Here is a 26,527-nt window from a genome sequence, read left to right on the forward strand (position 1 = left end):
CCTCGGTGATGAAGAAGTGACCTTGGTGATGAGGGAGTGATCTCGGTGATGAGAAGTGACCTCGGTGATGAGGAAGTGATCTCGGTGATGAGGAAGTGACCTCGGTGATGAGGAAGTGACCTCGGTGATGAGGAAGTGACCTCGGTGATGAGGAAGTGACTTAAGTGATGAGGAAATGACCTCGGTGGTTAGGAAGTGATCTCGGTGATGAGGAAGTGATCTCAGTGATGAGGAAGTGACCTCGGTGATGAGGAAGTGACCTTGGTGATGAGGGAGTGATCTCGGTGATGAGAAGTGACCTCGGTGATGAGGAAGTGATCTAAGTGATGAGGAAGTGACCTCGGTGATGAGGAAGTGACCTTGGTGATGAGGGAGTGATCTCGGTGATGAAAAGTGACCTCGGTGATGAGGAAGTGACCTCGGTGATGAGGAAGTGATCTCGGTGATGAGGAAGTGACCTCGGTGATGAGGAAGTGACTTAAGTGATGAGGAAATGACCTCGGTGGTGAGGAAGTGATCTCGGTGATGAGGAAGTGATCTCAGTGATGAGGAAGTGACCTCGGTGATGAGGAAGTGACCTCGTTGGTGATGAAGTGACCTCGGTGCTGATGAAGTGACCTCGGTGGTGAGGAAGTGCCCTCGGTGCTGAGGAAGTGACCTCGGTGATGAGGAAGTGACCTCGGTGATGAGGAAGTGATTTAAGTGATAAGGAAGTGACCTCGGTGATGAGGAAGTGATTCAAGTGATGAGGAAATGACCTCGGTGGTGAGGAAGTGATCTCGGTGATGAGGAAGTGACCTCGGTGATGAGGAAGTGACCTCGGTGATGAGGAGGTGACCTCGGTAATGAGGAGGTGACCTCGGTGGTGAGGAAGTTACCTCGGTGGTTAAGAAGTGATCTCGGTGATGAGGAACTGACCTCAGAGATGAGGAAGTGATCTCAGTGATCAGGAAGTAACCTCGGTGATGGGGAAGTGACCTCGGCGGTGAGGAAGTGACCTCGATGATGAGGAAGTGACCTCGGTGATGAGGACGTGATCTCGGTGGTGAGGAAGTGACCTCGGTGAAGAGGAAGTGATTCAAGTGATGAGGAAATGACCTCGGTGATGAGGAAGTGACCTCGGTGATGAGGAAGTGATCTCGGTGATGAGGAAGTGACCTCGGTGGTGAGGAAGTGATCTCGGTGATGAGGAAGTGACCTCGTGATGAGGAAGTGACCTCAGTGATGAGGAAGTGACCTCGGTGATGGGGTAGTGACCTCGGTGATGAGGAAGTGACCTCGGTGATGAGGAAGTGACCTCGGTGCTGAGGAAGTGATATCGGTGCAGAGGAAGTGATCTCAGTGATGAGGAAGTGATCTCGGTGATGAGGAAGTGACCTTGGTGAGGAGGAAGTGATCTCGGTGATGAGAAGTGACCTCGGTGATGAGGAAGTGATTTAAGTGATAAGGAAGTGACCTCGGTGATGAGGAAGTGATTCAAGTGATGAGGAAATGACCTCGGTGGTGAGGAAGTGACCTCGGTGATGAGGAAGTGACCTCGGTGATGAGGAAGTGACCTCGGTGGTGAGGAAGTGACCTCGGTGGTGAGGAAGTGACCTCGATGATGAGGAAGTAATCTCACTGGTGTGGAAGTGATCTCGGTGATGAGGAAGTGATCTAGGCGATGAGGAAGTGATCTCAGTGATAAGGAAGTGATCTCGGTGATGAGGAAGTGACCTCGGTGATGAGGAAGTGACCTCGGTGATGAGGAAGTGATCTCAGTGATGAGGAAGTGATCTCAGTGATGAGGAAGTGACCTCGGTGATGAGGAAGTGATTCAAGTGATGAGGAAACGACCTCGGTGGTGAGGAAGTGACCTCGGTGATGAGGAAGTGACCTCGGTGATGAGGAAGTGACCTCGGTGCTGAGGAAGTGACCTCGGTGCTGAGGAAGTGACCTCGGTGGTGAGGAAGTGACCTCGTGATGAGGAAGTGACCTCGGTGATGAGGAGGTGACCTCGGTGGTGAGGAAGTTACCTCGGTGCTTAAGAAGTGATCTCGGTGATGAGGAACTGACCTCAGAGATGAGGAAGTGATCTCAGTGATGAGGAAGTAACCTCGGTGATGGGGAAGTGATCTCGGTGGTGAGGAAGTGACCTCGGTGATGAGGAAGTGACCTCGATGATGAGGACGTGATCTCGGTGGTGAGGACGTGACCTCGGTGTTGAGGAAGTGATCTCGGTGGTGAGGAAGTGATCTCGGTGATGAGGAAGTGACCTCGGTGGTTAGGAAGTGACCTCGGTGATGAGGAAGTGATCTCGGTGATGAGGAAGTGACCTCGGTGATGAGGAAGTGATCTCGGTGATGAGGAAGTGACCTCCTGATGAGGAAGTGACCTCGATGATGAGGAAGTGATCTCGGTGATGAGAAGTGACCTCGGTGATGAGGAAGTGATCTCGGTTATGAGAAGTGACCTCGGTGATGAGGAAGTGACCTCGGTGATGAGGAAGTGACCTCGGTGATGAGGAAGTGACCTCGGTGCTGAGGAAGTGATATCGGTGCTGAGGAAGTGATCTCAGTGATGAGGAAGTGATCTCGGTGATGAGGAAGTGACCTTGGTGATGAGGAAGTGATCTCGGTGATGAGAAGTGACCTCGGTGATGAGGAAATGATTTAAGTGATAAGGAAGTGACCTCGGTGATGAGGAAGTGACCTCGTTGGTGATGAAGTGACCTCGGTGCTGATGAAGTGACCTCGGTGGTGAGGAAGTGACCTCGGTGCTGAGGAAGTGACCTCGGTGATGAGGAAGTGACCTCGGTGATGAGGAAGTAATCTCGGTGGTGAGGAACTGATCTCGGTGATAAGGAAGTGATCTAGGCGATGAGGAAGTGATCTCAGTGATAAGGAAGTGATCTCGGTGATGAAGAAGTGACCTCGGTGATGAGGAAGTGACCTCGGTGATGAGGAAGTGATCTCGGTGATGAGGAAGTGACCTCGGTGAAGAGGAAGTGATTCAAGTGATGAGGAAATGACCTCGGTGGTGAGGAAGTGACCTCGGTGATGAGGAAGTGACCTCGGTGATGAGGAAGTGATCTCGGTGATGAGAAGTGACCTCGGTGATGAGGAAGTGATCTCGGTGATGAGAAGTGACCTCGGTGATGAGGAAGTGACCTCGGTGATGAGAAGTGACCTCGGTGATGAGGAAGTGATCTCGGTGATGAGGAAGTGACCTCGGTGATGAGGAAGTGACCTCGGTGCTAAGGAAGTGATATCGGTGCTGAGGAAGTGATCTCAGTGAAGAGGAAGGGATCTCGGTGATGAGGAAGTGACCTTGGTGATGAGGAAGTGATCTCGGTGATGAGAAGTGACCTCGGTGATGAGGAAGTGATTTAAGTGATAAGGAAGTGACCTCGGTGATGAGGAAGTGACCTCGTTGCTGATGAAGTGACCTCGGTGCTGAGGAAGTGACCTCGGTGATGTGGAAGTGACCTCGGTGATGAGGAAGTAATCTCGGTGGTGAGGAAGTGATCTCGGTGATGAGGAAGTGATCTAGGCGATGAGGAAGTGATCTCAGTGATAAGGAAGTGATCTCGGTGATGAAGAAGTGACCTCGGTGATGAGGAAGTGACCTCGATGATGAGGAAGTGATCTCGGTGATGAGGAAGTGACCTCGGTGATGAGGACGTGATCTCAGTGATGAGGAAGTGACCTCGGTGATGAGGAAGTGATTCAAGTGATGAGGAAATGACCTCGGTGGTGAGGAAGTGATCTCGGTGATGAGGAAGTGACCTCGGTGATGAGGAAGTGATCTCGGTGATGAGGAAGTGACCTCGTGATGAGGAAGTGACCTCGGTGATGAGGAAGTGACCTCGGTGATGGGGTAGTGACCTCGGTGATGAGGAAGTGACCTCGGTGATGAGGAAGTGACCTCGGTGCTGAGGAAGTGATATCGGTGCAGAGGAAGTGATCTCAGTGATGAGGAAGTGATCTCGGTGACGAGGAAGTGACCTTGGTGATGAGGAAGTGATCTCGGTGATGAGAAGTGACCTCGGTGATGAGGAAGTGATTTAAGTGATAAGGAAGTGACCTCGGTGATGAGGAAGTGACCTCGTTGGTGATGAAGTGACCTCGGTGCTGATGAAGTGACCTCGGTGGTGAGGAAGTGACCTCGATGATGAGGAAGTAATCTCAGTGGTGAAGAAGTGATCTCGGTGATGAGGAAGTGATCTAGGCGATGAGGAAGTGATCTCAGTGATAAGGAAGTGACCTCGGTGATGAAGAAGTGACCTCGGTGATGAGGAAGTGACCTCGGTGATGAGGAAGTGACCTCGGTGATGAGGACGTGATCTCAGTGATGAGGAAGTGACCTCGGTAATGAGGAAGTGATTCAAGTGATGAGGAAATGACCTCGGTGGTGAGGAAGTGACCTCGGTGATGAGGAAGTGACCTCGGTGATGAGGAAGTGACCTCGGTGGTGAGGAAGTGACCTCGGTGGTGAGGAAGTGACCTCGATGATGAGGAAGTAATCTCAGTGGTGAGGAAGTGATCTCGGTGATGAGGAAGTGATCTAGGCGATGAGGAAGTGATCTCAGTGATAAGGAAGTGATCTCGGTGATGAGGAAGTACCTCGGTGATGAGGAAGTGACCTCGGTGATGAGGAAGTGACCTCGGTGATGAGGAAGTGATCTCAGTGATGAGGAAGTGACCTCGGTGATGAGGAAGTGATTCAAGTGATGAGGAAACGACCTCGGTGGTGAGGAAGTGACCTCGGTGATGAGGAAGTGACCTCGGTGATGAGGAAGTGACCTCGGTGGTGAGGAAGTGACCTCGGTGCTGAGGAAGTGACCTCGGTGGTGAGGAAGTGACCTCGTGATGAGGAAGTGACCTCGGTGATGAGGAGGAGACCTCGGTGGTGAGGAAGTTACCTCGGTGCTTAAGAAGTGATCTCGGTGATGAGGAACTGACCTCAGAGATGAGGAAGTGATCTCAGTGATGAGGAAGTAACCTCGGTGATGGGGAAGTGATCTCGGTGGTGAGGAAGTGACCTCGGTGATGAGGAAGTGACCTCGATGATGAGGACGTGATCTCGGTGGTGAGGACGTGACCTCGGTGTTGAGGAAGTGATCTCGGTGGTGAGGAAGTGATCTCGGTGATGAGGAAGTGACCTCGGTGGTTAGGAAGTGACCTCCTGATGAGGAAGTGACCTCGATGATGAGGAAGTGATCTCGGTGATGAGAAGTGACCTCGGTGATGAGGAAGTGACCTCGGTGATGAGGAAGTGACCTCGGTGATGAGGAAGTGACCTCGGTGATGAGGAAGTGACCTCGGTGCTGAGGAAGTGATCTCAGTGATGAGGAAGTGATCTCGGTGATAAGGAAGTGACCTTGGTGATGAGGAAGTGACCTTGGTGATGAGGAAGTGATCTCGGTGATGAGAAGTGACCTCGGTGATGAGGAAATGATTTAAGTGATAAGGAAGTGACCTCGGTGATGAGGAAGTGACCTCGTTGGTGATGAAGTGACCTCGGTGCTGATGAAGTGACCTCGGTGGTGAGGAAGTGACCTCGGTGCTGAGGAAGTGACCTCGGTGATGAGGAAGTGACCTCGGTGATGAGGAAGTAATCTCGGTGATGAGGAAGTGATCTCGGTGATGAGGAAGTGACCTCGGTGAAGAGGAAGTGATTCAAGTGATGAGGAAATGACCTCGGTGGTGAGGAAGTGACCTCGGTGATGAGGAAGTGACCTCGGTGATGAGGAAGTGATCTCGGTGATGAGAAGTGACCTCGGTGATGAGGAAGTGATCTCGGTGGTGAGGAAGTGATCTCGGTGATGAGGAAGTGATCTAGGCAATGAGGAAGTGATCTCAGTGATAAGGAAGTGATCTCGGTGATGAAGAAGTGACCTCGGTGATGAGGAAGTGACCTCGGTGATGAGGAAGTGACCTCGGTGATGAGGAAGTGATCTCGGTGATGAGGAAGTGACCTCGGTGATGAGGACGTGATCTCAGTGATGAGGAAGTGACCTCGGTGATGAGGAAGTGATTCAAGTGATGAGGAAATGACCTCGGTGGTGAGGAAGTGATCTCGGTGATGAGGAAGTGACCTCGGTGATGAGGAAGTGACCTCGGTGGTGAGGAAGTGACCTTGGTGCTGAGGAAGTGACCTCGGTGGTGAGGAAGTGACCTCGTGATGAGGAAGTGACCTCGGTGGTGAGGAAGTGATCTCAGTGATGAGGAAGTGACCTCGGTGCTGAGGAACTGATATCGGTGCTGAGGAAGTGATCTCAGTGATGAGGAAGTGATCTCGGTGATGAGGAAGTGACCTCGGTGCTGAGGAAGTGACCTCGTGATGAGGAAGTGACCTCGGTGATGAGGAGGTGACCTCGGTAAAGAGGAAGTGACCTCGGTGGTGAGGAAGTTACCTCGGTGGTTAAGAAGTGATCTCGGTGATGAGGAACTGACCTCAGAGATGAGGAAGTGATCTCAGTGATGAGGAAGTAACCTCGGTGATGGGAAAGTGATCTCGGTGGTGAGGAAGTGACCTCGGTGATGAGGAAGTGACCTCGGTGATGAGGACGTGATCTCAGTGGTGAGGAAGTGACCTCGGTGGTCAGGAAGTGATCTCGGTGGTGAGGAAGTGATCTCGGTGATGAGGAAGTGATCTCGGTGATGAGGAAGTGACCTCGGTGATGAGGAAGTGACCTCGGTGATGAGGAAGTTATCTCGGTGATGAGAAGTGACCTCGCTGATGAGGAAGTGATCTCGGTGATGAGAAGTGACCTCGGTGATGAGGAAGTGACCTCGGTGATGAGAAGTGACCTCGGTGATGAGGAAGTGATCTCGGTGATGAGGTAGTGACCTCGGTGATGAGGAAGTGACCTCGGTGCTGAGGAAGTGATATCGGTGCTGAGGAAGTGATCTCAGTGATGAGGAAGTGATCTCGGTGATGAGGAAGTGACCTTGGTGATGAGGAAGTGATCTCGGTGATGAGAAGTGACCTCGGTGATGAGGAAGTGATTTAAGTGATAAGGAAGTGACCTCGGTGATGAGGAAGTGACCTCGTTGGTGATGAAGTGACCTCGGTGCTGATGAAGTGACCTCGTGATGAGGAAGTGACCTCGGTAATGAGGAAGTGACCTCGGTGCTGAGGAAGTGATCTCGGTGATCAGGAAGTGACCTCGGTGGTGAGGAAGTGATCTCGGTGATGAGACGTGACCTCGGTGATGAGGAAGTGACCTCGGTGCTGAGGAAGTGATATCGGTGCTGAGGAAGTGATCTCAGTGATGAGCAAGTGATCTCAGTGATGAGGAAGTGACCTTGGTGATGAGGAAGTGATCTCGGTGATGAGAAGTGACCTCGGTGATGAGGAAGTGATTTAAGTGATAAGGAAGTGAACTCGGTGATGAGGAAGTGACCTCGTTGGTGATGAAGTGACCTCGGTGCTGATGAAGTGACCTCGGTGGTGAGGAAGTGACCTCGGTGCTGAGGAAGTGACCTCGGTGATGAGGAAGTGACCTCGGTGATGAGGAAGTGATCTCGGTGGTGAGGAAGTGATCTCGGTGGTGAGGAAGTGATCTAGGCGATGAGGAAGTGATCTCGGTGATGAGGAAGTGATCTCGGTGATGAAGAAGTGACCTCGGTGATGAAGAAGTGACCTGGGTGATGAGGGAGTGATCTCGGTGATGAGAAGTGACCTCGGTGATGAGGAAGTGATCTAAGTGATGAGGAAGTGACCTCGGTGATGAGGAAGTGATCTCGGTGATGAGAAGTGACCTTGGTGATGAGGAAGTGATCTCGGTGATGAGAAGTGACCTCGGTGATGAGGAAGTGACCTTGGTGATGAGGGAGTGATCTCGGTGATGAGAAGTGACCTCGGTGATGAGGAAGTGATCTCAGTGATGAGGAAGTGACCTCGGTGATGAGGAAGTGATCTCGGTGATGAGGAAGTGACCTCGGTGATGAGGAAGTGATCTCGGTGATGAGAAGTGACCTTGGTGATGAGGAGGTGATCTCGGTGATGAGAAGTGACCTCGGTGATGAAGAAGTGACCTGGGTGATTAGGGAGTGATCTTGGTGATGAGAAGTGACCTCGGTGATGAGGAAGTGATCTCAGTGATGAGGAAGTGACCTCGGTGATGAGGAAGTGATCTCGGTGATGAGAAGTGACCTTGGTGATGAGGAAGTGATCTCGGTGATGAGAAGTGACCTCGGTGATGAGGAAGTGACCTTGGTGATGAGGGAGTGATCTCGGTGATGAGAAGTGACCTCGGTGATGAGGAAGTGATCTAAGTGATGAGGAAGTGACCTCGGTGATGAGGAAGTGACCTTGGTGATGAGGGAGTGATCTCGGTGATGAGAAGTGACCTAGGTGATGAGGAAGTGATCTCGGTGATGAGGAAGTGACCTCGGTGATGAGGAAGTGATCTCGGTGATGAGGAAGTGACCTCGGTGATGAGGAAGTGACTTAAGTGATGAGGAAATGACCTCGGTGGTGAGGAAGTGATCTCGGTGATGAAGAAGTGATCTCAGTGATGAGGAAGTGACCTCGGTGATGAGGAAGTGATCTCGGTGATGAGGAAGTGACCTCGGTGATGAGGAAGTGACTTAAGTGATGAGGAAATGACCTCGGTGGTGAGGAAGTGATCTCGGTGATGAGGAAGTGACCTCGGTTTTGAGGAAGTGACCTCGGTGGTGAGGAAGTGACCTCAGTTTTGAGGAAGTGACCTCGGTGCTGAGGAAGTGACCTCGGTGGTGAGGAAGTGACCTCGTGATGAGGAAGCGACTTCGGTGATGAGGAGGTGACCTCGGTAATGAGGAGGTGACCTCGGTGGTGAGGAAGTTACCTCGGTGATGAAGAAGTGATCTCGGTGATGAGGAACTGACCTCAGAGATGAGGAAGTGATCTCAGTGATGAGGAAGTAACCTCGGTGATGAGGAAGTGATCAAAGTGATGAGGAAGTGATCTCGGTGCTGAGGAAGTGATCTTGGTGATGAGGAAGTGACCTCGCTGGTGAGGAAGTGATTTAAGTGATGAGGAAGTGACCTCGGTGATGTGGAAGTAACCTCGGTGATGGGGAAGTGATCTTGGTGATGAGGAAGACCTCGGTGATGAGGAAGTGACCTCGTGATGAGGAAGTGACCTCGGTGATGAGGAAGTGATCAAAGTGATGAGGAAGTGACCTCGGTGGTGAGGAAGTGACCTTGGTGATGAGGAAGTGACCTCGGTGATGAGGAAGTGATCTCTGTGCTGAGGAAGTGATCTCGGTGATGTGGAAGTGACCTCGGTCAAGAGGAAGTGATCTCGATGTGAGGAAGTGATCTTGGTGATGAGGAAGTGATCTCGGTGATGAGGAAGTGACCTTGGTGATGAGGAAGTGATTTAAGTGATGAGGAAGTGACCTCGGTGATGAGGAAGTGACCTCGGTCAAGAGGAAGTGATCTCGATACTGAGGAAGTGATCTCGGTAATGAGGAAGTGATCTCAGTGATGAGGAAGTGACCTTGGTCATGAGGAAGTGATTTAAGTGATGAGGAAGTGACCTCGGTCGTGAGGAAATGATGAAAGTGATGAGGAAGTGACCTCGGTGGTGAGGAAGTGACCTCGGTGATGAGGAAGTGACCTCGGTGATGAGGAAGTGATTTCGGTGGTGAGGAAGTGACCTCGGTGGTGAGGAAATGATCAAAGTGATGAGGAAGTGACCTCGGTGGTGAGGAAGTGACCTCGGTGATGAGGAAGTGATCTCAGTGATGAGGAAGTGATCTCGGTGATGAGGAAGTGACCTCGGTGGTGAGGAAGTGATCTGGTGATGAGGAAGTGACCTCGGTGATGAGGAAGTGATCAAAGTGATGAGGAAGTGACCTCGGTGATGAGAAGTGACCTCGGTGATGAAGAAGTGACCTCGGTGATGAGGAAGTGACCTCGGTGATGAGAAGTGACCTTGGTGATGAGGAAGTGATCTCAGTGATGACGAAGTGATCTGGGTGCTGAGAAGTGACCTCGGTGATGAGGAAGTGATCTCGGTAATGAGAAGTGACCTCGGTGCTGAGGAAGTGACCTCGGTGGTGAGGAAGTGATCTCAGTGATGAGGAAGTGATCTCGGTGGTGAGGAAGTGATATCGGTGCTGAGGAAGTGATCTCAGTGATGAGGAAGTGATCTCGGTGATGAGGAAGTGACCTCGGTGATGAGAAAGTGATCTCGGTGATGAGAAGTGACCTCGGTGATGAGGAAGTGATTTAAGTGATAAGGAAGTGACCTCGGTGATGAGGAAGGGATCTCAGTGATGAGGAAGTGATCTCAGTGATGAGGAAGTGACCTCGGTGGTGAGGAAGTGACCTCGTTGGTGATGAAGTGACCTCGGTGCTCATGAAGTGACCTCGGTGGTGAGGAAGTGACCTCGGTGATGAGGAAGTGATCTCGGTGATGAGGAAGTGATCTTGGTGATGAGAAGTCACCTTGGTGATGAGGAAATGATCTCGGTGATGAGAAGTGACCTCGGTGATGAGGAAGTGATCTCGGTTATGAGGAAGTAACCTCGGTGATTAGGAAGTGATCTCGGTGATGAGGAAGTGACCTCGGTGATGAGGAAGTGACCTCGGTGATGAGGAAGTGATCTCGGTGATGAGAAGTGACCTCGGTGATGAGGAAATGATTTAAGTGATAAGGAAGTGACCTCGGTGATGAGGAAGTGACCTCGTTGGTGATGAAGTGACCTCGGTGCTGATGAAGTGACCTCGGTGGTGAGGAAGTGACCTCGGTGCTGAGGAAGTGATCTCGGTGATGAGGAAGTGACCTCGGTGATGAGGAAGTAATCTCGGTGGTGAGGAAGTGATCTCGGTGATAAGGAAGTGATCTAGGCGATGAGGAAGTGATCTCAGTGATAAGGAAGTGATCTCGGTGATGAAGAAGTGACCTCGGTGATGAGGAAGTGACCTCGGTGATGAGGAAGTGATCTCGGTGATGAGGAAGTGACCTCGGTGAAGAGGAAGTGATTCAAGTGATGAGGAAATGACCTCGGTGGTGAGGAAGTGACCTCGGTGATGAGAAGTGACCTCGCTGATGAGGAAGTGATCTCGGTGATGAGAAGTGACCTCGGTGATGAGGAAGTGATCTCGGTGGTGAGGAAGTGATCTCGGTGATGAGGAAGTGATCTAGGCAATGAGGAAGTGATCTCAGTGATAAGGAAGTGATCTCGGTGATGAAGAAGTGACCTCGGTGATGAGGAAGTGACCTCGGTGATGAGGAAGTGACCTCGGTGATGAGGAAGTGATCTCGGTGATGAGGAAGTGACCTCGGTGATGAGGACGTGATCTCAGTGATGAGGAAGTGACCTCGGTGATGAGGAAGTGATTCAAGTGATGAGGAAATGACCTCGGTGGTGAGGAAGTGATCTCGGTGATGAGGAAGTGACCTCGGTGATGAGGAAGTGACCTCGGTGGTGAGGAAGTGACCTCGGTGCTGAGGAAGTGACCTCGGTGGTGAGGAAGTGACCTCGTGATGAGGAAGTGACCTCGGTGGTGAGGAAGTGATCTCAGTGATGAGGAAGTGACCTCGGTGCTGAGGAACTGATATCGGTGCTGAGGAAGTGATCTCAGTGATGAGGAAGTGATCTCGGTGATGAGGAAGTGACCTTGGTGATGAGGAAGTGATCTCGGTGATGAGAAGTGACCTCGGTTATGAGGAAGTGATTCAAGTGATAAGGAAGTGACCTCGGTGATGAGGAAGTGACCTCGTTGGTGATGAAGTGACCTCGGTGCTGATGAAGTGACCTCGGTGGTGAGGAAGTGACCTCGGTGCTGAGGAAGTGACCTCGGTGATGAGGAAGTGACCTCGATGATGAGGAAGTAATCTCGGTGGTGAGGAAGTGATCTCGGTGATGAGGAAGTGATCTAGGCGATGAGGAAGTGATCTCATTGATAAGGAAGTGATCTCGGTGATGAAGAAGTGACCTCGGTGATGAGGAAGTGACCTCGGTTATGAGGAAGTGATCTTGGTGATGAAGAAGTGACCTCGGTGATGAGGAAGTGATCTCAGTGATGAGGAAGTGACCTCGGTGATGAGGAAGTGATTCAAGTGATGAGGAAATGACCTCGGTGGTGAGGAAGTGACCTCGGTGATGAGGAAGTGACCTCGGTGGTGAGGAAGTGACCTCGGTGGTGAGGAAGTGACCTCGGTGGTGAGGAAGTGACCTCGGTGCTGAGGAAGTGACCTCGTGATGAGGAAGTGACCTCGGTGATGAGGAGGTGACCTCGGTAAAGAGGAAGTGACCTCGGTGGTGAGGAAGTTACCTCGGTGGTTAAGAAGTGATCTCGGTGATGAGGAACTGACCTCAGAGATGAGGAAGTGATCTCAGTGATGAGGAAGTAACCTCGGTGATGGGAAAGTGATCTCGGTGGTGAGGAAGTGACCTCGGTGATGAGGAAGTGACCTCGGTGATGAGGACGTGATCTCGGTGGTGAGGAAGTGACCTCGGTGGTCAGGAAGTGATCTCGGTGGTGAGGAAGTGATCTCGGTGATGAGGAAGTGATCTCGGTGATGAGGAAGTGACCTCGGTGATGAGGAAGTGACCTCGGTGATGAGGAAGTTATCTCGGTGATGAGAAGTGACCTCGCTGATGAGGAAGTGATCTCGGTGATGAGAAGTGACCTCGGTGATGAGGAAGTGACCTCGGTGATGAGAAGTGACCTCGGTGATGAGGAAGTGATCTCGGTGATGAGGTAGTGACCTCGGTGATGAGGAAGTGACCTCGGTGCTGAGGAAGTGATATCGGTGCTGAGGAAGTGATCTCAGTGATGAGGAAGTGATCTCGGTGATGAGGAAGTGACCTTGGTGATGAGGAAGTGATCTCGGTGATGAGAAGTGACCTCGGTGATGAGGAAGTGATTTAAGTGATAAGGAAGTGACCTCGGTGATGAGGAAGTGACCTCGTTGGTGATGAAGTGACCTCGGTGCTGATGAAGTGACCTCGTGATGAGGAAGTGACCTCGGTAATGAGGAAGTGACCTCGGTGCTGAGGAAGTGATCTCGGTGATCAGGAAGTGACCTCGGTGATGAGGAAGTGATCTCGGTGATGAGACGTGACCTCGGTGATGAGGAAGTGACCTCGGTGCTGAGGAAGTGATATCGGTGCTGAGGAAGTGATCTCAGTGATGAGCAAGTGATCTCAGTGATGAGGAAGTGACCTTGGTGATGAGGAAGTGATCTCGGTGATGAGAAGTGACCTCGGTGATGAGGAAGTGATTTAAGTGATAAGGAAGTGAACTCGGTGATGAGGAAGTGACCTCGTTGGTGATGAAGTGACCTCGGTGCTGATGAAGTGACCTCGGTGGTGAGGAAGTGACCTCGGTGCTGAGGAAGTGACCTCGGTGATGAGGAAGTGACCTCGGTGATGAGGAAGTGATCTCGGTGGTGAGGAAGTGATCTCGGTGATGAGGAAGTGATCTAGGCGATGAGGAAGTGATCTCGGTGATGAGGAAGTGATCTCGGTGATGAAGAAGTGACCTCGGTGATGAAGAAGTGACCTGGGTGATGAGGGAGTGATCTCGGTGATGAGAAGTGACCTCGGTGATGAGGAAGTGATCTAAGTGATGAGGAAGTGACCTCGGTGATGAGGAAGTGATCTCGGTGATGAGAAGTGACCTTGGTGATGGGGAAGTGATCTCGGTGATGAGAAGTGACCTCGGTGATGAGGAAGTGACCTTGGTGATGAGGGAGTGATCTCGGTGATGAGAAGTGACCTCGGTGATGAGGAAGTGATCTCAGTGATGAGGAAGTGACCTCGGTGATGAGGAAGTGATCTCGGTGATGAGGAAGTGACCTCGGTGATGAGGAAGTGATCTCGGTGATGAGAAGTGACCTTGGTGATGAGGAGGTGATCTCGGTGATGAGAAGTGACCTCGGTGATGAAGAAGTGACCTGGGTGATGAGGGAGTGATCTCGGTGATGAGAAGTGACCTCGGTGATGAGGAAGTGATCTCAGTGATGAGGAAGTGACCTCGGTGATGAGGAAGTGATCTCGGTGATGAGAAGTGACCTTGGTGATGAGGAAGTGATCTCGGTGATGAGAAGTGACCTCGGTGATGAGGAAGTGACCTTGGTGATGAGGGAGTGATCTCGGTGATGAGAAGTGACCTCGGTGATGAGGAAGTGATCTAAGTGATGAGGAAGTGACCTCGGTGATGAGGAAGTGACCTTGGTGATGAGGGAGTGATCTCGGTGATGAGAAGTGACCTAGGTGATGAGGAAGTGATCTCGGTGATGAGGAAGTGACCTCGGTGATGAGGAAGTGATCTCGGTGATGAGGAAGTGACCTCGGTGATGAGGAAGTGACTTAAGTGATGAGGAAATGACCTCAGTGGTGAGGAAGTGATCTCGGTGATGAAGAAGTGATCTCAGTGATGAGGAAGTGACCTCGGTGATGAGGAAGTGATCTCGGTGATGAGGAAGTGACCTCGGTGATGAGGAAGTGACTTAAGTGATGAGGAAATGACCTCGGTGGTGAGGAAGTGATCTCGGTGATGAGGAAGTGACCTCGGTGCTGAGGAAGTGACCTCGGTGGTGAGGAAGTGACCTCAGTTTTGAGGAAGTGACCTCGGTGCTGAGGAAGTGACCTCGGTGGTGAGGAAGTGACCTCGTGATGAGGAAGCGACTTCGGTGATGAGGAGGTGACCTCGGTAATGAGGAGGTGACCTCGGTGGTGAGGAAGTTACCTCGGTGATGAAGAAGTGATCTCGGTGATGAGGAACTGACCTCAGAGATGAGGAAGTGATCTCAGTGATGAGGAAGTAACCTCGGTGATGAGGAAGTGATCAAAGTGATGAGGAAGTGATCTCGGTGCTGAGGAAGTGATCTTGGTGATGAGGAAGTGACCTCGCTGGTGAGGAAGTGATTTAAGTGATGAGGAAGTGACCTCGGTGATGTGGAAGTAACCTCGGTGATGGGGAAGTGATCTTGGTGATGAGGAAGACCTCGGTGATGAGGAAGTGACCTCGTCATGAGGAAGTGACCTCGGTGATGAGGAAGTGATCAAAGTGATGAGGAAGTGACCTCGGTGGTGAGGAAGTGACCTTGGTGATGAGGAAGTGACCTCGGTGATGAGGAAGTGATCTCTGTGCTGAGGAAGTGATCTCGGTGATGTGGAAGTGACCTCGGTCAAGAGGAAGTGATCTCGATGTGAGGAAGTGATCTTGGTGATGAGGAAGTGATCTCGGTGATGAGGAAGTGACCTTGGTGATGAGGAAGTGATTTAAGTGATGAGGAAGTGACCTCGGTGATGAGGAAGTGACCTCGGTCAAGAGGGAGTGATCTCGATACTGAGGAAGTGATCTCGGTAATGAGGAAGTGATCTCAGTGATGAGGAAGTGACCTTGGTCATGAGGAAGTGATTTAAGTGATGAGGAAGTGACCTCGGTCGTGAGGAAATGATGAAAGTGATGAGGAAGTGACCTCGGTGGTGAGGAAGTGACCTCGGTGATGAGGAAGTGACCTCGGTGATGAGGAAGTGATTTCGGTGGTGAGGAAGTGACCTCGGTGGTGAGGAAATGATCAAAGTGATGAGGAAGTGACCTCGGTGGTGAGGAAGTGACCTCGGTGATGAGGAAGTGATCTCAGTGATGAGGAAGTGATCTCGGTGATGAGGAAGTGACCTCGGTGGTGAGGAAGTGATCTGGTGATGAGGAAGTGACCTCGGTGATGAGGAAGTGATCAAAGTGATGAGGAAGTGACCTCGGTGATGAGAAGTGACCTCGGTGATGAAGAAGTGACCTCGGTGATGAGGAAGTGACCTCGGTGATGAGAAGTGACCTTGGTGATGAGGAAGTGATCTCAGTGATGACGAAGTGATCTGGGTGCTGAGAAGTGACCTCGGTGATGAGGAAGTGATCTCGGTAATGAGAAGTGACCTCGGTGCTGAGGAAGTGACCTCGGTGGTGAGGAAGTGATCTCGGTGATGAGGAAGTGATCTCGGTGGTGAGGAAGTGATATCGGTGCTGAGGAAGTGATCTCAGTGATGAGGAAGTGATCTCGGTGATGAGGAAGTGACCTCGGTGATGAGAAAGTGATCTCGGTGATGAGAAGTGACCTCGGTGATGAGGAAGTGATTTAAGTGATAAGGAAGTGACCTCGGTGATGAGGAAGGGATCTCAGTGATGAGGAAGTGATCTCAGTGATGAGGAAGTGACCTCGGTGGTGAGGAAGTGACCTCGTTGGTGATGAAGTGACCTCGGTGCTCATGAAGTGACCTCGGTGGTGAGGAAGTGACCTCGGTGATGAGGAAGTGATCTCGGTGATGAGGAAGTGATCTTGGTGATGAGAAGTCACCTTGGTGATGAGGAAATGATCTCGGTGATGAGAAGTGACCTCGGTGATGAGGAAGTGATCTCGGTTATGAGGAAGTGACCTCGGTGATTAGGAAGTGATCTCGGTGATGAGGAAGTGACCTCGGTGATGAGGAAGTGACCTCGGTGATGAGGAAGTGATCTCGGTGATGAGAAGTGACCTCGGTGATGAGGAAGTGATCTCGGTGATGAGAAGTGACCTCGGTGATGAGGAAGTGATCTCGGTCATGAGGAAGTGACCTCGGTGTTGAGGAAGTGACCTCGGTGCTGAGGAAGTGATCTCGGTGCTGAAGAAGTGATCTCAGTGATGAGGAAGTGATCTCGGTGATGAGAAGTGACCTTGGTGATGAGGAAGTGATCTCGGTGATGGGAAGTGACCTCGGTGATGAGGAAGTGATTTAAGTGATGAGGAAGTGACCTCGGTGATGAGGAAGTGACCTCGATGATGAGGAAGTGATCTCGGTGATGAGGAAGTGACCTCGGTGATGAGGAAGTGACCTCGGTGGTGAGGAAGTGATCTCGGTGATGAGGAAGTGATCTCCGTGGTGAGGAAGTGACCTCGGTGGTGATGAAGTGACCTCGGTGCTGATAAAGTGACCTCTGTGGTGATGAAGTGACCTCGGTGCTGAGGAAGTGATCTCGGTGATGAGGAAGTGACCTCGGTGATGAGGAAGTGATCTCGGTGATGAGGAAGTGACCTCGGTGATGAGGAAGTGATTTAAGTGATGAGGAAATGACCTCGGTGGTGAGGAAGTGATCTCGGTTATGAGGAAGTGACCTCGGTGATGAGGAAGTTACCTCGGTGTTGAGGAAGTGACCTCGGTGGTGAGGAAGTTACCTCGGTGGTGAAGAAGTGATCTCGGTGATGGGGAAGTGATCTCGGTGATGGGGAAGTGAACTCGGTGGTGAGGAAGTGACCTCTGTGATGAGGAAGTGACCTCAGTGATGGGGAAGAGATCTTGATGATGAGGAAGTGACCTCGGTGATGAGGAAGTGATCAAAGTGATGAGGAAATGATCTCGGTGATGAGGAAGTGATTTAAGTGATGAGGAAGTGACCTCGGTGATGAGAAGTGACCTCGGTGATGGGGAAGTGACCTCGGTGATGGGGAGGTGACCTCGATGATGAGGAAGTGATCTCGGTGATGAGGAAGTGATCAAAGTGATGAGGAAGTGACCTCGGTGATGCGGAAGTGACCTCGGTGATGAGGAAGTGACCTCGGTGATGAGGAAGTGATCTCGGTGATGAGAAGTGACCTCGGTGATGAGGAAGTGATCAAAGTGATGAGGAAGTGACCTCGGTGATGAGGAAGTGACCTCGGTGATGAGGAAGTGATCTCGGTGATGAGGAAGTGACCTCGTGATGAGGAAGTGACCTCGGTGATGAGGAAGTGACCTTGGTGATGAGGAAGTGATTTCGGTGATGAGAAGTGACCTCGGTGATGAGGAAGTGATCTCGGTGATGAGGAAGTGACCTCGGTGATGAGGAAGTGACCTAGGTGCTGAGGAAGTGATCTCAGTGATGAGGAAGTGATCTCGGTGATGAGGAAGTGACCTTGGTGATGAGGGAGTGATCTCGGTGATGAGAAGTGACCTCGGTGATGAGGAAGTGATTTAAGTGATGAGGAAGTGACCTCGGTGTTGAGGAAGTGACCTCGGTGGTGAGGAAGTGATCTCGGTGGTGATGAAGTGACCTCGGTGCTGAGGAAGTGACCTCGGTGATGAGGAAGTGCCCTCGGTGCTGAGGAAGTGACCTCGGTGATGAGGAAGTGACCTCGGTGATGAGGAAGTAATCTCGGTGGTGAGGAAGTGATCTCGGTGATGAGGAAGTGATCTAAGTGATGAGGAAGGGATCTCAGTGATAAGGAAGTGATCTCGGTGATGAGGAAGTGATCTCGGTGATGAGGAAGTGACCTCGGTGATGAGGAAGTGATCTCGGTGATGAGAAAGTGACCTCGGTGATGAGAAAGTGACTTAAGTGATGAGGAAATGACCTCGGTGGTGAGGAAGTGATCTCGGTGATGAGGAAGTGACCTCGGTGCTGAGAAAATGATCTCGTTGATGAGGAAGTAACCTCAGTAGTGAGGAAGTGATCTCCTTGATGAGGAAGTGACCTCGGTGATGAGGAAGTGACCTCAGTGATGAGGAAGTGACCTGGAAGATGAGGAAGTGATCTCGGTGATGAGGAAGTGACCTCGGTGATGAGGAAGTGACCTCGTGATGAGGAAGTGATCTCGGTGATGAGGAAGTGACCTCGGTGGTGAGGAAGTGACCTCGGTGGTGAGGAAGTGATCAAAGTGATGAGGAAGTGATCTCGGTGCTGAGGAAGTGATCTCGGTGCTGAAAAAGTGATTTAAGTGATGAGGAAATGATCAAAGTGAAGAGGAAGTGATCTCGATGCTGAGGATGAGATTTAAGTGATGAGGAAGTGACCTCGGTGATGAGGAAGTGATTTAAGTGATGAGGAAGTGACCTCGGTGATGTGGAAGTGATCTCGGTGGTGAGGAAGTGACCTCGGTGATGAGGAAGTGACCTCGGTGATGAGGACGTGACCTCCTGATGAGGAAGTGATCTCGGTGGTGAGGAAGTGACCTCGGTGATGAGGACGTGACCTCGGTGATGAGGACGTGATCTCGGTTGTGAGGAAGTGACCTCGGTGGTGAGGAAGTGATCTCGGTGATGAGGAAGTGATCTCGGTGATGAGGAAGTGACCTCGGTGATGAGGAAGTAACCTCGGTGATGAGGAAGTGCTCTCGGTGATGAGGAAGTGACCTCGTTGGTGAGGAAGTGACCTCGGTGATGAGGAAGTGACCTCGGTGACAAGGAAGTGACCTCGGTGACGGGGTAGTAACCTCGGTGATGAGGAAGTGACCTCGGTGCTGAGGAAGTGACCTCGGTGATGAGGAAGTGACCTCGGTGATGAGGAAGTGATCTCGGTGATGAGAAGTGACCTCGGTGATGAGGAAGTGATCTCGGTGATGAGGAAGTGACCTCGGTGATGAGGAAGTGACCTCGGTGCTGAGGAAGTGATATCGGTGCTGAGGAAGTGATCTCGGTGATGAGGAAGTGATCTCGGTGGTGAGGAAGTGACCTCGGTAATGAGGAAATGACCTCGGTGATGAGGAAGTGACCTCGGTGATGAGGAAGTGACCTCGGTGATGAGAAGTGACCTCGGTGATGAGGAAGTGATCAAAGTGATGAGGAAGTGACCTCGGTGATGAGGAAGTGACCTCGGTGATGAGGAAGTGATCAAAGTGATGAGGAAGTGATCTCGGTGATGAGGAAGTGACCTCGGTGCTGAGGAAGTGACCTCGGTGATGAGGAAGTGACCTCGGTGATGAGGAAGTGATCTCAGAGATGAGGAAGTGATCTCGGTGGTGAGGAAGTGACCTCGGTTGTGAGGAAGTGACCTCGGTGATGGGGAAGTGACCTCGGTGGTGAGGAAGTGATCAAAGTAATGAGGAAGTGATCTCGGTGCTGAGGAAGTGATCTCGGTGCTGAGAAAGTGATTTAAGTGATGAGGAAGTGATCAAAGTGAAGAGGAAGTGATCTCGATGCTGAGGATGTGATTTAAGTGATGAGGAAGTGACCTCGGTGATGAGGAAGTGATTTCAGTGATGAGGAAGTGACCTCGGTGATGAGGATGTGATCTCGGTGATGAGGAAGTGACCTCGGTGATGAGAAAGTGACCTCCTGATGAGGAAGTGATCTCGGTGGTGAGGAAGTGACCTCGGTGATGAGGAAGTGACCTCGGTGATGAGGACGTGATCTCGGTGGTGAGGAAGTGACCTCAGTGGTGAGGAAGTGATCTCGGTGGTGAGGAAGTGATCTCGGTGATGAGGAAGTGACCTCGGTGATGAGGAAGTGACCTCGGTGATGAGAAGTGACCTCGGTGATGAGGAAGTGATCTCGGTGATGAGGAAGTGACCTCGGTGATGAGGAAGTGACCTCGGTGCTGAGGAAGTGATATCGGTGCTGAGGAAGTGATCTCAGTGATGAGGACGTGATCTCGGTGATGAGGAAGTGACCTTGGTGATGAGGCAGTGATCTCGGTGATGAGATGTGACCTCGGTGATGAGGAAGTGATTTAAGTGATAAGGAAGTGACCTCGGTGATGAGGAAGTGATCTCAGTGATGAGGAAGTGATCTCAGTGATGAGGAAGTGACCTCGGTGGTGAGGAAGTGACCTCGTTGGTGATGAAGTGACCTCGGTGCTGATGAAGTGACCTTGGTGGTGAGGAAGTGACCTCGGTGCTGAGGAAGTGACCTCGGTGATGAGGAAGTAATCTCGGTGGTGAGGAAGTGATCTCGGTGATGAGGAAGTGATCTAGGTGATGAGGAAGTGATCTCAGTGATAAGGAAGTGATCTCGGTGATGAAGAAGTGACCTCGGTGATGAGGAAGTGACCTCGGTGATGAGGAAGTGATCTTGGTGATGAAGAAGTGACCTCGGTGATGAGGAAGTGATCTCAGTGATGAGGAAGTGACCTCGGTGATGAGGAAGTGATTCAAGTGATGAGGAAATGACCTCGGTGGTGAGGAAGTGATCTCGGTGATGAGGAAGTGACCTCGGTGATGAGGAAGTGACCTCGGTGATGAGGAAGTGACCTCCTGATGAGGAAGTGATCTCGGTGGTGAGGAAGTGACCTCGGTGATGAGGAAGTGACCTCGGTGATGAGGACCTGATCTCGGTGGTGAGGAAGTGACCTCGGTGTTGAGGAAGTGATCTCGGTGGTGAGGAAGTGATCTCGGTGATGAGGAAGTGACCTCGGTGATGAGGAAGTGACCTCGGTGATGAGGAAGTGACCTCGCTGGTGAGGAAGTGACCTCGGTGATGAGGAAGTGACCTCGGTGATGAGGAAGTAACCTCGTGTTGAGGAAGTGACCTCGGTGGTGAGGAAGTGACCTCGGTGATGAGGAAGTGACCTCGGTGACGAGGAAGTGAGCTCGGTGACGGGGTAGTGACCTCGGTGATTAGGAAGTGACCTCAGTGATGAGGAAGTGACCTCGGTGCTGAGGAAGTGATCTGAGTGATGAGGAAGTGATCTCGGTGATGAGGAAGTGACCTCGGTGATGAGGAAGTGACCTCGGTGATGGGGTAGTGACCTCGGTGATGAGGAAGTGACCTCGGTTATGAGGAAGTGACCTCGGTGATGAGGAAGTGATCTCGGTGATGAGAAGTGACCTCGGTGATGAGGAAGTGATCTCGGTGATGAGGAAGTGACCTCGGTGATGAGGAAGTGACCTCGGTGACGAGGAAGTGATATCGGTGCTGAGGAAGTGATCTCAGTGATGAGGAAGTGATCTCGGTGATGAGGAAGTGACCTTGGTGATGAGGAAGTGATCTCGGTGATGAGAAGTGACCTCGGTAATGAGGAAGTGATTTAAGTGATAAGGAAGTGACCTCGGTGATGAGGAAGTGATCTCAGTGATGAGGAAGTGATCTCAGTGATGAGGAAGTGACCTCGGTCGTGAGGAAGTGACCTCGTTGGTGATGAAGTGACCTCGGTGCTGATGAAGTGACCTCGGTGGTGAGGAAGTGACCTCGGTGCTGAGGAAGTGACCTCGGTGATGAGGAAGTGACCTCGGTGATGAGGAAGTAATCTCGGTGGTGAGGAAGTGATCTCGGTGATGAGGAAGTGATCTAGGTGATGAGGAAGTGATCTCAGTGATAAGGAAGTGATCTCGGTGATGAAGAAGTGACCTCGGTGATGAGGAAGTGACCTCGGTGATGAGGAAGTGATCTTGGTGATGAAGAAGTGACCTCGGTGATGAGGAAGTGATCTCAGTGATGAGGAAGTGACCTCGGTGATGAGGAAGTGATTCAAGTGATGAGGAAATGACCTTGGTGGTGAGGAAGTGATCTCGGTGATGAGGAAGTGACCTCGGTGATGAGGAAGTGACCTCGGTGGTGAGGAAGTGACCTCGGTGCTGAGGAAGTGACCTCGGTGGTGAGGAAGTGACCTCGGTGGTGAGGAAGTGACCTCGGTGATGAGGAGGTGACCTCGGTAATGAGGAGGTGACCTCGGTGGTGAGGAAGTGACCTCGGTGGTTAAGAAGTGATCTCGGTGATGAGGAACTGACCTCAGAGATGTGGAAGTGATCTCAGTGATGAGGAAGTAACCTCGGTGATGGGGAAGTGATCTCGGTGATGAGGAAGTGACCTCGGTGATGAGGAAGTGATCTCGGTGATGAGAAGTGTCCTCGGTGATGAGGAAGTGATCTCGGTGATGAGAAGTGACCTCGGTGATGAAGAAGTTACCTCGGTGATGAGGAAGTGACCTTGGTGCTGAGGAAGTGATCTGAGTGATGAGGAAGTGATCTCGGTGATGAGGAAGTGACCTCGGTGATGAGGAAGTGACCTCGGTGATGGGGTAGTGACCTCGGTGATGAGGAAGTGACCTCGGTGATGAGGAAGTGACCTCGGTGATGAGGAAGTGATCTCGGTGATGAGGAAGTGACCTCGGTGGTGATGAACTGATCTGGTGATGAGGAAGTGACCTCGGTGATGAGGAAGTGATCAAAGTGATGAGGAAGTGACCTCGGTGATGAGAAGTGACCTCGGTGATGAAGAAGTGACCTCGGTGATGAGGAAGTGACCTCGGTGATGAGAAGTGACCTTGGTGATGAGGAAGTGATCTCAGTGATGAGGAAGTGACCTGGGTGCTGAGAAGTGACCTCGGTGATGAGGAAGTGATCTCGGTGATGAGAAGTGACCTCGGTGCTGAGGAAGTGACCTCGGTGGTGAGGAAGTGACCTCGGTGTTGAGGAGGTGACCTCGGTAATGAGGAGGTGACCTAGGTGGTGAGGAAGTTACCTCGGTGGTGAAGATGTGATCTCGGTGCTGAGGAAGTGATCTCGGTCATGAGGAAGTGACCTCGGTCAAGAGGAAGTGATCTCGATGTGAGGAAGTGATCTCGGTGATGAGGAAGTGATCTCAGTGATGAGGAAGTGATCTCAGTGATGAGGAAGTGATCTCGGTGATGAGGAAGTGACCTCGGTGGTGAGGAAGTGACCTTGGTGATGAGGAAGTGACCTCGGTGATGAGGAAGTGATCTCGGTGATGAGGAAGTGACCTCGGTGATGAGGAAGTGATCTCGGTGATGAGGAAGTGATCTCGGTGATGAGAAGTGATCTCGGTGATGAGGAAGTGATCTCAGTGATGAGGAAGTGACCTCGGTGATGAGGAAGTGATCTCGGTGATGAGGAAGTGATCTTGGTGGTGAGGAAGTGATCTCGGTGGTGAGGAAGTTACCTCGGTGCTGAGAAGTGACCTCGGTGATGAGGAAGTGATCTCGGTGATGAGAAGTGACCTCGGTGATGAGAAGTGACCTCGGTGGTGAGGAAGTGATCTCGGTGATGAGGAAGTGATCTCGGTGGTGAGGAAGTGACCTCGGTGATGAGGAAGTGATCTCGGTGGTGAGGAAGTGATCTCGGTGGTGAGGAAGTGACCTCGGTGATGAGGAAGTGACCTCGGTGGTGAGGAAGTGACCTCGGTGATGAGGAAGTGACCTCGGTGGTGAGGAAGTGACCTCGGTGGTGAGGAAATGATCAAAGTGATGGGGAAGTGACCTCGGTGATGAGGAAGTGATCTCGGTGATGAGGAAGTGATCTCGGTGGTGAGGAAGTGACCTCGGTGATGAGGAAGTGACCTCGGTGGTGAGGAAGTGACCTCGGTGTTGAGGAAATGATCAAAGTGATGAGGAAGTGACCTCGGTGATGAGGAAGTGATCTCGGTGATGAGGAAGTGACCTCGGTGATAAGGAAGTGATCTCGGTGGTGAGGAAGTGACCTCGGTGATGAGGAAGTGATCAAAGTGATGAGGAAGTGACCTCGGTGGTGAGGAAGTGACCTCGGTGATGAGAAAGTGATTTAAGTGATGAGGAAGTGACCTTGGTGATGAGGAAATGACCTCGGTGGTGAGGAAGTGATCTCGGTGCTGAGGAAGTGATCTCGGTGATGAGAAGTGACCTCGGTGATGAGGAAGTGACCTCGGTGATGAGGAAGTGACCTCGGTGATGAGGAAGAACTCCTAGACACCAAACAAAAGGGAGTGTGGTGTCGCTGGCCTCGGATACACAGACAGGTGCTCTGCAGGGCCGGCCTGCTGCCTGGCTGCAGCGGCATGGGTGTGTGCTGCAGGCGCACATGCCGCCGTAAGAGCTGCGGAAACCACGGTCTTCACAGGGCTCGTTATGTCTGCAGCATCACTGCTGATGAACGGAAGGGCAGCATCTCGTGTGTAACTGTGCTTCTGTTGGGACAATTCTCCGGTCCGGGCTCAGAAGCCCTGCCCTGGCTTGTCAGGTGCCCCTCTGAGCCACACCCCAGCCACTTGTGTGCTTTTCAGGTAGGTTTCACAGGGCCTGTGCCCTGCCTCCTGCGTGGCGGTGACCGGTGACGCCCAGGCACTCTGTTGAGGCAGGGTCTCACTTTTGGCCCAGGCTGACTTCAGCTCTGGACCCCTTGCAGCCTGGTCATCCTGGGAATTGCTCCTTCTTTGTCCTGTTTAATGTTCTTTCCTGAAGGTGACAGTGACATCTGCCCTCGAGCTCCCTGTGGGTGGCTAGCGGTGTGTGTGGCTTGTGGCTGTGTTCCAGGTCCAGCGGTGGCACAGCCAGGGGCTGCCTCTTGGCCGGCACTCGGCCGAGAATGCCGTCTTGATCAGGCACTCGCAGCAGTGGCCGCTGCTGATAGACCCACACAAGCAAGCGCAGCAGTGGATCCGCCAGCTGGAGGGGCCCAGGCTGCACGAGCTCAGCCTGGAGGACAGCAGCTACCTCCGGAAGATGAAGCACATCGTGAAGATGGGCGGGAGCGTCCTCCTGCGGGATCTCCCCGAGACCCTTCCTGCAGGCTTGAAGTCCATTCTGAAGAAGGACATCCACAGGAAACGATGGCAACACTACATAAGAATCGAGGATTCTGAGACCGAGTATAACGTCAAGTTTAGGTCAGTACCTCTCAGGCTAAATTCAGTCAGATGTCTCTTTTATCTGGGATAGGCAGGGAGGGAGGGCAGGGAGGGAGAGCAGGGCAGGGACAGACAGAGCTCTCCCCACCAGTTGTCCAACTTTCCACCCACCCCCGGCCTCGCCGCTTGTGAAGCCGGGGTCCTGGCTGGGCCCTGGCTGGTGGAGATGGTGGCAGGGTAGGATTCTCACCAGCAGGGCTCCTGCCCTCCTCCCCTCTTGCTGGCCTGCAGAAGCTGGATGCGAGCTCCATCCCACCCTTCTCCCACAGGACTGGTGGGGGGGTGGCGGGGGAGGGAAGGGGCAGGCGACAGGGAGGGGGGGGGGTCTCTGTCCATGACACCAGGAGTCACTGCCACACAAAGCCTGTGTGGTCTGCTAATTTTCTCTTTTTTTTCTCCTTGTTAGGCTATACTTAACTACAGATAAAGACAATCCGCATTTCCTGCCCTCGGTCAGTAACTTTGTCACCATGGTCAACTTCACCCTGACGTTCCACAGTTTGCAGGACCAGCTGCTGTCCTTGGTGGTGAGCCACGAGGAACCCCACCTGGAGAAGCAGCGCAGCCAGCTGCTGGAGAGAATCTCGGTGGACACCATGACTCTGGAGGAAATGGAGGGAAAAACACTGAACCTGCTGCAGAAAACACAAGGTGGGTGAGATGCCGACACAGACACCAGAGGCCTTCAGGAAAGCTGCTGTCTAAACAGAAAGGGCCAGAGACTCCTTTCTGAACCTGACCTGAGCAACGCAGAGTGAGAAGCCCCGGGCTGGGCCCCCCACGCCTGGCCTTCTCCGGAGGACACTTCTTCCAGCCGAGCCTCTGCCCCACACACCCTGTGCGCCTGGCGCCTCGGCCTGCCTCCAACCCAGGCTCAGACCAGGGCCAGGCCGCTGTCCTGGGGCCAGGCCGCTGTCCTGGGAGCCTGCCGAGGTGAACTGCGGCGGGCAGTGCTTGGCCATCTCTGGGGAAGTGCACAGAGCGCGTTCGAGGGCTGGGAGGCAGAGGGTCTGCACAGGAAGGGCTGCAGGGCCCTGATGGGGGGAGCAGGGACTGCAGCCCGGGGGTGACAGGCCAGGGCCAAGGCACGCAGGCAGACCGGGCGCCTGTGGCTGCCGTGGGCTTCAGCTGGAAGAGGAGGGCGAGGGAGGCGGGGCATGGCGAGGGAGGCGGGGCATGGCGGGGGAGGCGGGGGAGGCGGGGGAGGCGGGGCATGGCGGGGGAGGCGGGGCATGGCGGGGGAGGCGG

At 52.4% G+C, this 26,527-nt stretch overlaps 1 protein-coding gene across 1 annotated transcript in view; it reads left to right on the forward strand.

The window, feature by feature from the left end:
• Positions 1-26,527, forward strand: part of LOC150039802 (dynein axonemal heavy chain 14-like) — a gene marked incomplete at its 3' end in the record, with an annotated part of 148,942 nt that overhangs the window by 92,048 nt on the left and 30,367 nt on the right. Inside the window, exons 3-4 of the mRNA XM_090327586.1 lie at positions 24,906-25,258; positions 25,686-25,930. Of these exons, the coding sequence (XP_090183712.1) occupies positions 24,906-25,258; positions 25,686-25,930 (598 nt within the window). The remainder of the gene's footprint in view (positions 1-24,905; positions 25,259-25,685; positions 25,931-26,527) is intronic.

Source organism: Megascapheus bottae, unplaced genomic scaffold (genome assembly GCF_031878675.1).
Source record: "Megascapheus bottae isolate mThoBot1 unplaced genomic scaffold, mThoBot2.hap1 HAP1_SCAFFOLD_277, whole genome shotgun sequence".
NCBI classification, from domain to species: Eukaryota; Metazoa; Chordata; class Mammalia; order Rodentia; family Geomyidae; genus Megascapheus; species Megascapheus bottae.